The 11,869-nt window shown below is 43.9% G+C and overlaps 1 protein-coding gene across 1 annotated transcript in view; it reads right to left on the bottom strand.

Moving 5' to 3' along the window:
* Positions 1-11,869, bottom strand: part of LOC102377330 (hepatocyte nuclear factor 4-beta-like) — a 37,691-nt gene that overhangs the window by 9,378 nt on the left and 16,444 nt on the right. Inside the window, exons 5-7 of the mRNA XM_014519520.2 lie at positions 3,680-3,786; positions 2,267-2,422; positions 721-808 (exon numbers count right to left, since the gene is read on the bottom strand). Of these exons, the coding sequence (XP_014375006.1) occupies positions 721-808; positions 2,267-2,422; positions 3,680-3,786 (351 nt within the window). The remainder of the gene's footprint in view (positions 1-720; positions 809-2,266; positions 2,423-3,679; positions 3,787-11,869) is intronic.

The following is an 11,869-nucleotide window of genomic DNA, read 5'->3' as shown; positions in this document are numbered from 1 at the left end:
GCGGAGCCATCCTCAAAGAGAAGTTCAAGGAGATTATCTTCCCTACATCCAGTCTGTGAGGGGTTTTTGAGGGATGGAAAGGAGCCTAAGCTCCTTGGAGAAGGAGCATAATTTCAAGCATAGCTTGCAGGTTTCTTCCTCCCACCCTGCTCTCAGAAGAGCGTGCCAAGGACGTGCTGCTCTGCAGCTAATTACGTGGCTCATTTCGAAGCAGGGCGGAAGCTGTAGCCACGGGGGGGACGGGAACTGCATCTCTCCATGTTCTTGGTACTGGTAATTGGAGCCCAGATGCTCAAAGGTCTCTCGGGGCCAGGATAACCCTGGTAACTTGGCTTACAAAACACAGGGCTTTCTCTTTGCATTTGAATATATTTTCTCAGTGGTAAAAAAAGACTAATTTTCCCTCGGATCCTGAATTAGTAATAGAGCAATTTGTCAGCTAAAAGGCGAAGCTTCTGCTTATTTATCTCGTCTTTCATCCAGAAAGCTCCCCAAGCACTTTGGTTTACAAACAGACGCGCAGTCTGCATCCATTTTGTCCACCGCAGCAGTGAGGCCATCTCTAAGGAAATGTGTGTCAGCAATTTGACTGCATAAGCAGTAAAATATACCTTCGCTGGCTGAATGCAGGGCACATTTAAGGGAAGTAGGAGGCGTAGTCATTACCCAGCAGGTAACTCTGGGCAAGCTACAAAGCAATAATTAATTATATTATTTTACCTAATAATAGGAAATCTGTATACGGTATCGACCGCTTAGCAACTCCCAGGAGCAGGTGTTCCCCGGCGTGGGCTCTGAGCAAGGCAACCTGCAGATCAAACAGGAGAAAGGAGCTGTTACATTTCCAAAGCAAACCAAGGAACGGGCAGGCATTGTACCGCATGAGCCAAATTCTGCTCCTGCTTACGCTGGTAGGAAGGCGGTGTAGCAATGCTGAACTCAGCAATTATCCTAAATCAGCCAGGGGTAACTGAGAACAGATGCTGACATCAAGAAACTGTGCTTTGAGATCTAATGATGAAAAGTGCTGTATAACAGCAAGGCGATATTAGATCTCTAGTCTTCCCAAGTCCACCATTAGTTGAAGCCAAAACCCCACAACAAGAACAAAGGAGGACATTTTTTTCCTGCTCTGGATATAAGAGGCTTTTATGTTTCACCAGCATAAAGAGGAAGGGCAAGAAAAACCCATGTCCTTTTTTCTTTTTTTTTTAACTTCATTGCCTGTACTGGCTCAGCTGATTGCATATATTCTGCTGCATGCTTTAGGTGGGATAATACAGTAATAATAGACACTGTGTCATTTGCTGGATCAGACTATAGGTCCATCTTCCCCTGTCCCCTGTGTCACACAGTGGGCAGAGAGCAGATGCTGAAAGGGAGGGTGAACTGGGTCTGACCAGGGTTTCTTTCCACTGTTCCTCTCTCACTTGCAGTCTCCAATATTTAAGGTATAAGGGGCACGTCTACACGTTCATTAATGTGCAGTAGTTACTGTGCATTTAATTTAGTTATTGCACATTTAGTTAGTGCTTCATTAAGCAAATACTAGAGTTACTGCACAGTAGCACCAGCAAATGTCCTTTTAGTGTGCAGGAGCCTAATAATACTGCACATTAGTGTATTAGCACTGTCCATGCAGTGTCGTGCTGCTGTCCAGCGTTATTAGGCTACTGCGCATTAAGCGTCTCATGTAGATGCACCCAGGATGTTCCACTTCAGAGGCTGTATCCCTAACTCCCATGCTACTGATGCCCCTTTCCTCCAAGAACTTGTCCGATCCCTTTTTGAATCCGGCTAAACTGTCGGCTTCCACCACCTCTGGCGGCAACGAGTTCGACATTTGAATTACACGCCATGTAAAAAAAACCCAAACTTCCTTGTGTTAGTTTGATCTTCCTTTGTGTTAGTAATGCAACAGATGCTGCACTGTGGAGCGGGATTCAAAGCAGGCTGCTTCTATCCTGGGCAGAAAATCAGCCTCTCCCCTGAATACACCGTCCACAATTTCAGGGGACTGTTTTTGGGGGGAAAGGGATATGTTGTATACAGGAAAATATGGTATTGTTTTCTTGATTTCAGCACGTGGCATCACTTTTTAACAATCAAATCTTAGTTCTTTATAATCCCTCCTTTTGTGCAAGGATTTTCCGGCCTTGCCTACTGAAATGAATGCAGTTACACCAAGTTCTGTGCTCTAGGCCAAGGACAGCGACCTTATTTGAAAGGCAACAAATTGAAGCAAGATGAAAGCGCCATATTTTACCTGGTCATCCAGCGGAAGCTCACAGAAAGCTGGGATATATTTGGCCCATTCCACGAGGACTAAAAGTTGCTGTTTCATAGACTCGCACACATCATTGATTGTGGCCACCTTCTTCATAGCAATATCAGCACTGTGTACTGGGCTCAGCGCTGAGTACTGAAAGAAAAACTAATGTGTATATGCGGTCTGCACTCGGTTTTCTTTGTCTGGCAAATGGGCCTACCTAAGTGTACATAATAATGTGTATTTCCTATATACATATAATGGGCTTATTTGCATGATATTGTATTAAAAATATGCATCCTTCAAAATTACTTTGCAGAATCTGGTCGGCTCAGAAGCAGCTCTGAAATGCTGGCAGTCTCCACCAGGTGGAGCTGCATCACAACAGAGCGGCTGGGACTTCAGCAGACCGTTTTACAACCGATTTGTCAGATGGGGGTGAGCGGGTTCTCATTTTTCGTTGCCTTCTTGGGAATAATCAAAAGGACAGGATGTGAGCACTGCACCCTACATACCAAGATGCAGGTCATCCCTTCCCCCAAGCAATAGGTTCTCATAAAATACTCTCCTGTACATCAGCTGGTACCTCTACCCCCCTGCTTGTCCTTAAAGACCAGATGGGAATAAATGGGTCTGACTTGGTGATCTGAAAGCCAGGACCCTTTTGCACACATTAAAAACAGCATCATCCCTGATGGGACAGATTTTCACATTCCCTTTAAAAATGCTTTCCCTCTATGTATCTGGGAAGAAAAAGATCGCTGGTATTGGAAATTAAAAGGGGTTTCTGTGTAGTTTCTTAAATCCAACTGCATTTTAGATTGGGCCATGGGGTAGAGAAGATGAAGGGAGAGGGCATGTGAAGTGGATAGCCAGTCCATTAATGGTCTAAGTCAAGAAGTGAAGGCTGCTTCCAGAGCTGCTGGAACGACAGCTGTGGATCCATCTATCACAACCCATCTCACCTTGGTGGCCCTGTTAAAAGCTAGATGGTGCCTCCAAAATGCCATCTTTCTGGATGGCATTTTGGAGGCACAATCAATTGCTAGGTTAAACAGGCTTGCTTTGCATATGGGGAAAAAGGTTACAGGTAGGCCGTCTGTAGCGGGTGCAATATTATCGATCAGACTGTAATGCAGGCCTACTTGTCTAACCCCTGCAAAAGCTGCAATGGGATCTTTAACATCCTGAAGATATCAGGACTTCTGTTTTTCATCTCACAAGCCTGTTAGCACTTCCCTGGGCAGACTTGTGTGCTCATGATCACTGTTGAACGGAGGGGAAGACAGCTTCCTGCAGCAACCAGTTGTTTGATGCACGTGCCAGACAACGACGGAGTAGGCCCAACCTTGGGTAGTCCGGCTGAAAGCCACACCAGCCTATCATAATGACAACCCAAGTATTTCATACCTGTTGTGCCATAGCCTCCGCCTGAGTCAGGACAGTGATTGACAGCGACCCATTATCCTCATAGCTACTCCTGCGAATGCTAATCCTGTCCCGTTCATTCTGTACAGCTTGAAAGAGGAAGAATAACCAGTTAGATGAGTCAGATCCTGGCATTTCCCACCATAAGCGATAGCTGCTATTTACTCTCATAAAAAGCCTGGCAACTTGCTAGTCATTTTATGCAGCAACAAAACACATCATATTATTAACGGTCACAGTTTGATATTAGTAACAATTTCCTGAAAATACAGACAAGGAGAAATAGTACTGGCAATGCTAGATTTGTTAATGCCCTACTGGTAGGAAAGCATTCTCATCATAGCCCTGGCAGCTTTGAAGCCTAATTCTACCATTAAATTCACACAGGAAGATGCTGGGTCATGTTCACCTAACACTGGAAAATTCACTATATCTGCTTAGAGGCTCCACTTCAGAAGAACCCAGAGCAACTGTACTTTGTTTCTTGACATCGAGGTATCCTACTATAATTTCCCAGGTATGACAGTAGGACTCAAGAGGAGAAAGAATGGTCCTTATAGCCTCTCCATCAAAGAAACCTGGAACGGGGATGGTGCATAATCTGTAGGCCCTCAGTGCACCCCATCAGACCTACCTCTAACACTGATTGTCCAAATCAATGAGCTGTAAACCCAAAAGATAATGCTGGTGGAGAACGGAGGGAGTAAACAAAAGATCTATGTATTTAAATACACACATTGCTGCAAAATCACTGCAAAGTGCTCCATGAACGATAGTCGTATAACCTGCCTTTGGCCACAGAAACTTGCCTAGTAAACAAGGGAAACCAGGTCCCACATCATGAATTGTCAGGCACTCCATGACTTGTTAAGACAACAGCAGCTGACACACTAGCTTGTCTACTGGATTTGCTTGCTAATCACACCTTGCATATAGCTGTGGAAGACGGTGCTGACATTTCCCAGTTTGCATGGAAGAGGGTGGGATCTTCCATGCAAACTGATGCAAAAGAAAATGATAGATAGGATAAGAAAATAACCGATAAGAAAAACTGATAAAAACATCACAGGAGGTCTTGATGGGGCTTTTGGGGGTCCTCACAGTCTACAGCTATTTGGTGCCTAGTAATCCTGTCTTCAGTGACAGCCGCCAGACAACAGGAAGGAATAGTACTGAGATCACTACACCATCAACTGGCTCTTGCTTGACCAACACTTAGCTTATTAAATCTTGCAACCACATAAGAGGCAAGAGAGGAGAGTTTTGAGTGCAGATATGAGGCTGAGCCCTCCCCATCCATGTCCAGATCTGGAACGTGCCAGAAATTATTTGCCCTTTTTTCCTTTGATTTCATATTTTTTGATCCTTTATGGAACCAGCGAGGAGGGACTCCACGTTGCTTCTTGTTCAATTGGTTCTAGCTCCTACTTGCTATTGGACTCTGCTTAGCATCATGGGAGGCAATATGTTTGTAGGCAGCTTTGCAAACGAAAACACTCTGATTATATAAGAATTAAGTATTGCGTGACAGCACGGCGAGTGAACAAAAGTCTTTTTCTTTGCAACAATCTACTTCAGCGGGGAAAAAAAATGCTATTTTCTCTGGACCGCAGAAAGCAGGTAAAATAATACTTGAGTAAGACGCAGCTTTACAAGAGAGCAGTTGAAATTAGAGTGATGTCTAATTTCTGCACCAAAGTCTCTCCCCCAGATCCCTGTTCTCACACAGAGACCCCCAGCGCTGCACTGAATGATCAATGATTAGACTGAAGGAAGGCTCTTGAACACAGACTCCACATTTCCCTGACAGCTCATCCATTTTTGGCAATGTACAGTTCAGCAAGTCAAGCCCTGTCTTCTTGAAGCCCAGGAAGCAGTAAGATTTAGCATGTGATGATAATACAGTGCATCAATACCTCCTCCTACATATGTGCTTTAAATCAAGCCTGCTTTGGCATATGTTTATAGGGATGACTGAGACAGGCAGACCAGACTTCATTGTGGAAAGCAAGACTTCTTTCTCTTGTGCAGCTCTTAGACTGATACTTTGGAGTCTGCAGCAGCATACAGTAAATCAGTGGTTTTCAACTGGTGGTCCTGGGGGGTCCACAGACTTTGTCTAAGGGGTCCACAAAAGATGACTAGGATCAATCAAATGCATGTGTATCCACACTTCCATTTGAAATGTTTTAGGGAAAAAAAAAGGTTGAAACCCACTGCCATAAAGTCTTTGGAAAAGGACCTTTTTTGCCATGTCTATGTACAGTGCTTAGCATGATAGGACACTTCATCTCAGAGCTACACTACTATAGACAACTGGCATCCATGCATGACCCCTAAGCTTGCATTGAGCTGGATGTTTGAGAAATACCAGTCTTATTTTGCTTCATTGGATAACACCTGAATAAAAAGAACAGCATGTGAAAACATCTTCCTCAGTCTAGGTGAGACTTGTATTCCCTTTTTGTTTGCAATGTCAAAAGCGACTGCTTCTGAGCCGCTTATGGCAAAATACCAGACCTTTCAGGAGCAGCTGATAGTAAGATGAATCTACTGTCAGGCTGGGGGAAGGAGACACAGCATGACAAGCCCTGAGGTCCTTTGAGTTCTCTAGTGACTTTTAGGGGCTTTGTTATCTATCACAGCCCAGTTAAGCATGCAGGCTCCTTATACAAGGCATGGGAGTTGTTCTGCTCCACAAAAATCCCTCATTCTGAGCTGGGAACCATCCCAAAACTAGAAGGAAATGCTGATGTGGAGAGATGAAGCTTACACTCCCACCCTAGGAGTTGGGTGCTAAATGCTGAAGCTAGCCCCTTCTTGGAAAAGATGGCCAGAGGAGTTGGTGCCCCACCATGATCCATCCATTCACCAGTTATTGTGTTGGACCGGCGTACAGGAAAGCCAGCTTCAAATCACTCCTGTGAAGCTTTTTTTTCAGTTATTTACTCATTTCTACCTCTCTCACCCCAAAATAAGAGATGCTCCAGCATGCCAATCATTCTGGAAAAAACCTGGGTTGAGTTTTGGGTGGAGCAAAGCATTTCATTAATTTTCTTTAGAAACTAGAAACCCACAAAGTTCTAAAACAATTGCAATACTTTGTTTCGACAATGTGAAGCATTTGGAAATTTCCTTTTTGTTTCCAGCTGAGAAACAGCAACGCTGAATTATTGCTTGAATGTGCGCTAACTCACTTATTGCCCAAGACAGTTTTCTAATGACAAACGCAGTCTCCCAACTCTCGAGAGAAACTCCCACTGAACAGAGCATGCCTCTGCTGCGGAGAAGACTTCAGATTCCAGATTTGCCGATAGGATTCATTTCAGTGGCGAATAGTGCCTTTTTATATTTAAAAAATATTTTTTTTTCCTTTAACGTGGCTTTATCTCTCTCCAGAATCCTTCCACAACTGTTCTGGGTGACAGATAAAGACCCTGGAAGCCTCTTAACAGCAACCTGTAGAGTCTGTATGCTTTCTCTTGAAAACAGAAGTTACAAACAACTTGGCCAAGTCATAGCTTGAGTCCATGCAACATTTCTAATGGTGATATGGAGGCTGGGAATTAACCTAGACTCTAGCTGGAACCACGTGCCTGTCCTTCGCAGCTGAATATATTGAGTGCCAACAAGGTGAAAGGGCATGCAACAGTCAACCAGTGACAAGGTAAATACCGTGTGTTATCTCCTCTCATCAGAAATGCAATATTTGGTTTCAGGGGAGCTGGGTTTAGCACGGCTCTTATTCATCAGGTTCTGTGGTGAGTCCCATGGTGCTATGTTCAGATGGTGTCGCTGCATGGGCTGTATAAATCTTCCCTACTTCTGTACCCAGGAAACATTGTGGGATTCTTGCATAAATGATTCACAGGAATAATATGCAATTGCTAGGTACTGGATGTACGTGTGCCTTCCAAGATCTGGGCCTGTCAGAGACACAGGAACCATCTTATCTTTTAATAATGGGCTGAAGTCTGCTGCTCTGTGAGCTTGGAGCCATCTCTGTAGGATCCTGAGCTGCTCTTATCTACTGGAAAATTTGAGAAGGGTAGTTCTTCAGATTATGGTTTTCATATGAGCTGTATTTGGGAAGACCAGGCTGTACCAAGATCCAATCAGGACATGATTTCACTACATGCTGGACAAGTATAGAAAGAATACAGTCCCTGTTTTCCTCTTCTAGGAAGCCTATACAGCAGCTTTCCACATTGTGAATCCAGTTCAGGTCTGATCCTTCAACCACCTCTTAAAGGAGAGAGGATTTGCAGTACTGGGTGCTAAATTTAGGCCCTGGGAGGAACTAGGGGTAGTTTGGGTTTGGGTGATGGGAATGAACAGCCCTAATTTTATTCTCGTGGTGCACACAGGAAACTGGGGTAGCATTCAGAGTACACCACCCCCTGATAGGAATAAAAGGAAAAATAATGGTGGAGAAATGTCACCATCCAATGTCAAACAGAAAGTACATCATAAAGTCAAAAGTCTTCTCTCTTCTCAAAGGCCCTTGCCTATTGCTGCTAGCCCATTCAACACAGCAGAGCTATTTGTGTGAGCAGTCTCAAGTGATTAAAAGTGTCTTATGTGAAGTAAGGTTTGAGGATTGGGCGCCATAAACTACCCTTAACTGCTTCTTTTATATTAGGCCTTCTGAGATTACACAGACCTATTAATATTCCCATGATGATCAGATCATTTAAAAAGAATTCAGTTGTTCCACGGATCTCACACAAGTTTTTTTTTAATGGTTTTTATGGTACCTGATTTAATGCTCCGCTCACATACCGATAAAGCCAATCTTCAAGTATAAGTGGATGGTACAGAATGACTTTCTCAAGGTGATTTTGATGTTATCACTGAAAGTACCTAAGAAGCCATGGAATAACATATCTAATGGAGTTAATGTTTTACCTGATTTGAAATCAATCTGTTACTAGGGGAGGGGTAATTATACTGCAATATTTATTACGCCTGTAAAAATAGTCATTCCTCTTGTGGCATCTACAAGGGTGTTGGCAGTTGTGTGATCTCAAAGAACTGCGCTTGGAAAAGTGGATGAGGCAAGCCATACAAAGCGTGTTGCGTGGAGGTTTGCATTTATTGAGGAACCCCCTAGAGGCAGGCAAACTTGGAATAAGGGCTAAATCCAATCATTACCCTATCCCACACAGAACATGCCTTTTCCAAATTTCCAGGATTGGCGGGGTTGGGATATTAACAACCTACATGTGCCAAGGTTTCCCGGTAGCTCTCAGCCATCTCTGTACGTGATAATTCTTTGTATGATCGATGCTGTGATATGCAGATAACAGTTTAAAAGATCAAATTGACATGAGTGAAGAGAGAGGGATCCTGTTCCTGGATCTGCCACTGGTTTCCAGAGGGGCTTTAGTTGTTGGCAAAACCCCATTTTTTTGGATAAAAAGTCTGTCACTTTACTGCTGGTTAAATGATGGAGGGCAGAGCAATCTGTGGCAGGCCTTTTTCAACCAGAGCAGACCAACCTAGGCTGACTCCGGCTGCTGAGTATGAAGCAAGGCCTTGGCAATGCATGGTATTCGTGTGAAAATGCTCATGACCATGAGCGTTCTCACTGCCATAACCCCTATTATAACCATAATGCCATAACCCAATGCCATAACCCCCATTGAATACAGCAGAGACTCCCTATACCTGAAGAAGGGTGATTGCACCCAAAAGCTTGCTAAAAACTTGTTTCAAACTACTCGTCTGTGTTGGTCTTTGGACATAGGTAGGCAAGGTTCTTGGAGTAGATGTGATATCTTTTATTAGACCACCTAATAAGGGTTATTATTGGGTTTTTGGTTGTAGACTCCCTCATTAATCTCTTTCCATTGGTTATTAGCCCAACACAAAATGTAAGTGAAGCACCAGGGTGGAGCAGACAACTCTAGCTCCAGAACTAGTGAATGGAGGGTGGTCGGCGGTGGTTGCATTTTGCTAGGCACCCCTTAAACCATAGACAAAACTATCATCTCCTTGAGAGTTCCTCAGGCTTCTGTACTCCCCCAAAAGAGCTTTGTAGCCCATCAGAAGACACTGAGGGATGCTAAACATTTCCCTTCCAGATAGGGTAGCACAATAATGGCAATCTCTTTTGGAGGCACTGCAGAAAAAGAAGACAATCACTTTTGGGTGATGAAAGGAAAAACAGAACCATAGAGAAATGGGCCTGGAAGGGACCTCCGGAGGTCCCATCAAGCCTAGCCCCCTGCTCAAGGTAGGATCATCGTCATCTCAGCCATCCCATATGCTGGAAGTGTAAGACCAGCCCTTTCCACCAATATGAGTCCCTCAATCTTGTTTGGGATTCACAGGGACAGTAGTGAGAGAGAAACGGGGAGCTGGCTGTTGTTCTGAACAACATGCTGTGACTCTGGGCAAACAGACAGAGATGCAGATGAACAAGGTGGGAAGTTAAATCGTTGATGCTGGCCTGGTGTCTTTTACGCATCAAATGTGTAAGACATGCCGGCCAATTGGATTCCTGGAAGACTTTGACGTGCCGCCTATGTCGGGACGCGTGAGCAAATAGTGCTGTTTGTTACTGTTCACTCAGCAGACGACAAACAGACCTTATTTCCCAAACTTTTGTTTTGTCCTTGTGGCATTGCCACACCGGGTAGGACTGGGAACGGAGCACGTGATAATGCATCAGCAGAAAACCCTAGGAATGAAAGAGTAAACATGCCTTCCAACTCAACCAGTAACTTTCCACAGGCGCATAACCAAAAGCTCCCTTAGCATTGAACCACCACCTAGCCAATGGTTAGCTGTTCCAGGAAAGGTCCTGTTTGGTGTTGCTGTTTTCTAAATGATCTTGATGAACCAACTGAGCAGTGAAGTGAGGGGTGTGCATGTGCATGTGTGGAGAGAGATGGTAGACAGTGACGTGTTGCACAATAATGCATCTGGCTTGAGACTGCAGCAACATCTGATGAGCACAGAGCTTCCCCAGTGCTTTAATCCACAGTCCCAATTTGCCCTTTCGGTTACATTCACTGAGAAGAAGATCTGATTTTTTTTTAAAAGGACCTCAATCCAACCTCTAATGTCTATGTGCAATTTTGCCCCCTGTGACTAAACACCAAACACTCACACATGTAAGGCTTACACATATAACGGCCTGATTTATGAGGACATGCAGGTAGGGGAGACAGATTAATGTTCTCCTCTCTGCTTGCATAAGCATAAAAATGACTTGCAGAAGTTAAATTACATCCACAGAATCTGACCCTATGGTTTCAAACTCAGGCAGAGAGGAGATGTGACCATTGTAGAGATGAACCAAGCTATAAATTATGTGAAACACTAATCTAAAAAGCCCTGGAAACCTGCCTGGCAAAAAAAAAAATTATAAAGTGGTTTAAAATAACCTATAATCCTGACACTAAAATGATGGAAATGAACTATAATATTATAATCCTTTCTACTTCGGCAGATGCTTGTCTTCAGAGAAACCCAAGAGAAACATTACAAACATTAATATATTATCTTAAAGGGGTCAAGAAGCAAAATATGAACCCTGTTGTACTAACTGGCAAACTAAGTCACAGTGGCGCATCTACACATTCATTAATGTGCCATAATTGTGGTGCATTAAGTTTAGGACCTGTAATTACAGGTACTACCTTAATGCACCATAATCAGCGCTACTGCACATTAGCACCTGTTTTCCCCGCTGCGCTAATGGACAGTAGAAGTAGTCTACTGCACTCACAGCATCTCATGTAGATGCGCTCAGTAAGTTTAAGGCTGGGCTCTTCAAACAGGTATAAGGAGTCAAGAGTCCCAGCTTTTTCTGAAAGCCAGTGGGACTTAGCCTGGGGTTTTCAAAAGAGAGTCAGGGGCTCAACTAATTTACTGCGTGTCACACCAAGCTTTAAGAAGCTAAAAACAGTATCTAGGCTTTTTCCTCACCCCTGCTCTAAGCATTAGCCACATTCCTGCCTTCAGTGCTGGGTAACGGCTGGACAAGGAGAACAAGTCTACAGTTATATTCTGCAAGGATCTATAAAAAGATATACAATTAGGAATTGAAATATGAGAAACACGGTGGCACGGACTCATCTGATCACATCACCCACCATCACATCTCAGTCCCCGCAGTGACCTCACAAGCTGGGAACGCTTTCCACGTGTCAGCAACCTGAG

The sequence above is a fragment of the Alligator sinensis genome, unplaced genomic scaffold (assembly GCF_000455745.1).
Source record: "Alligator sinensis unplaced genomic scaffold, ASM45574v1 scaffold228_1, whole genome shotgun sequence".
Classification (NCBI taxonomy): domain Eukaryota; kingdom Metazoa; phylum Chordata; order Crocodylia; family Alligatoridae; genus Alligator; species Alligator sinensis.
The sequence above is the reverse complement of the archived record's forward strand: the minus strand, read 5'-3'. Positions and strand labels throughout refer to the sequence as shown.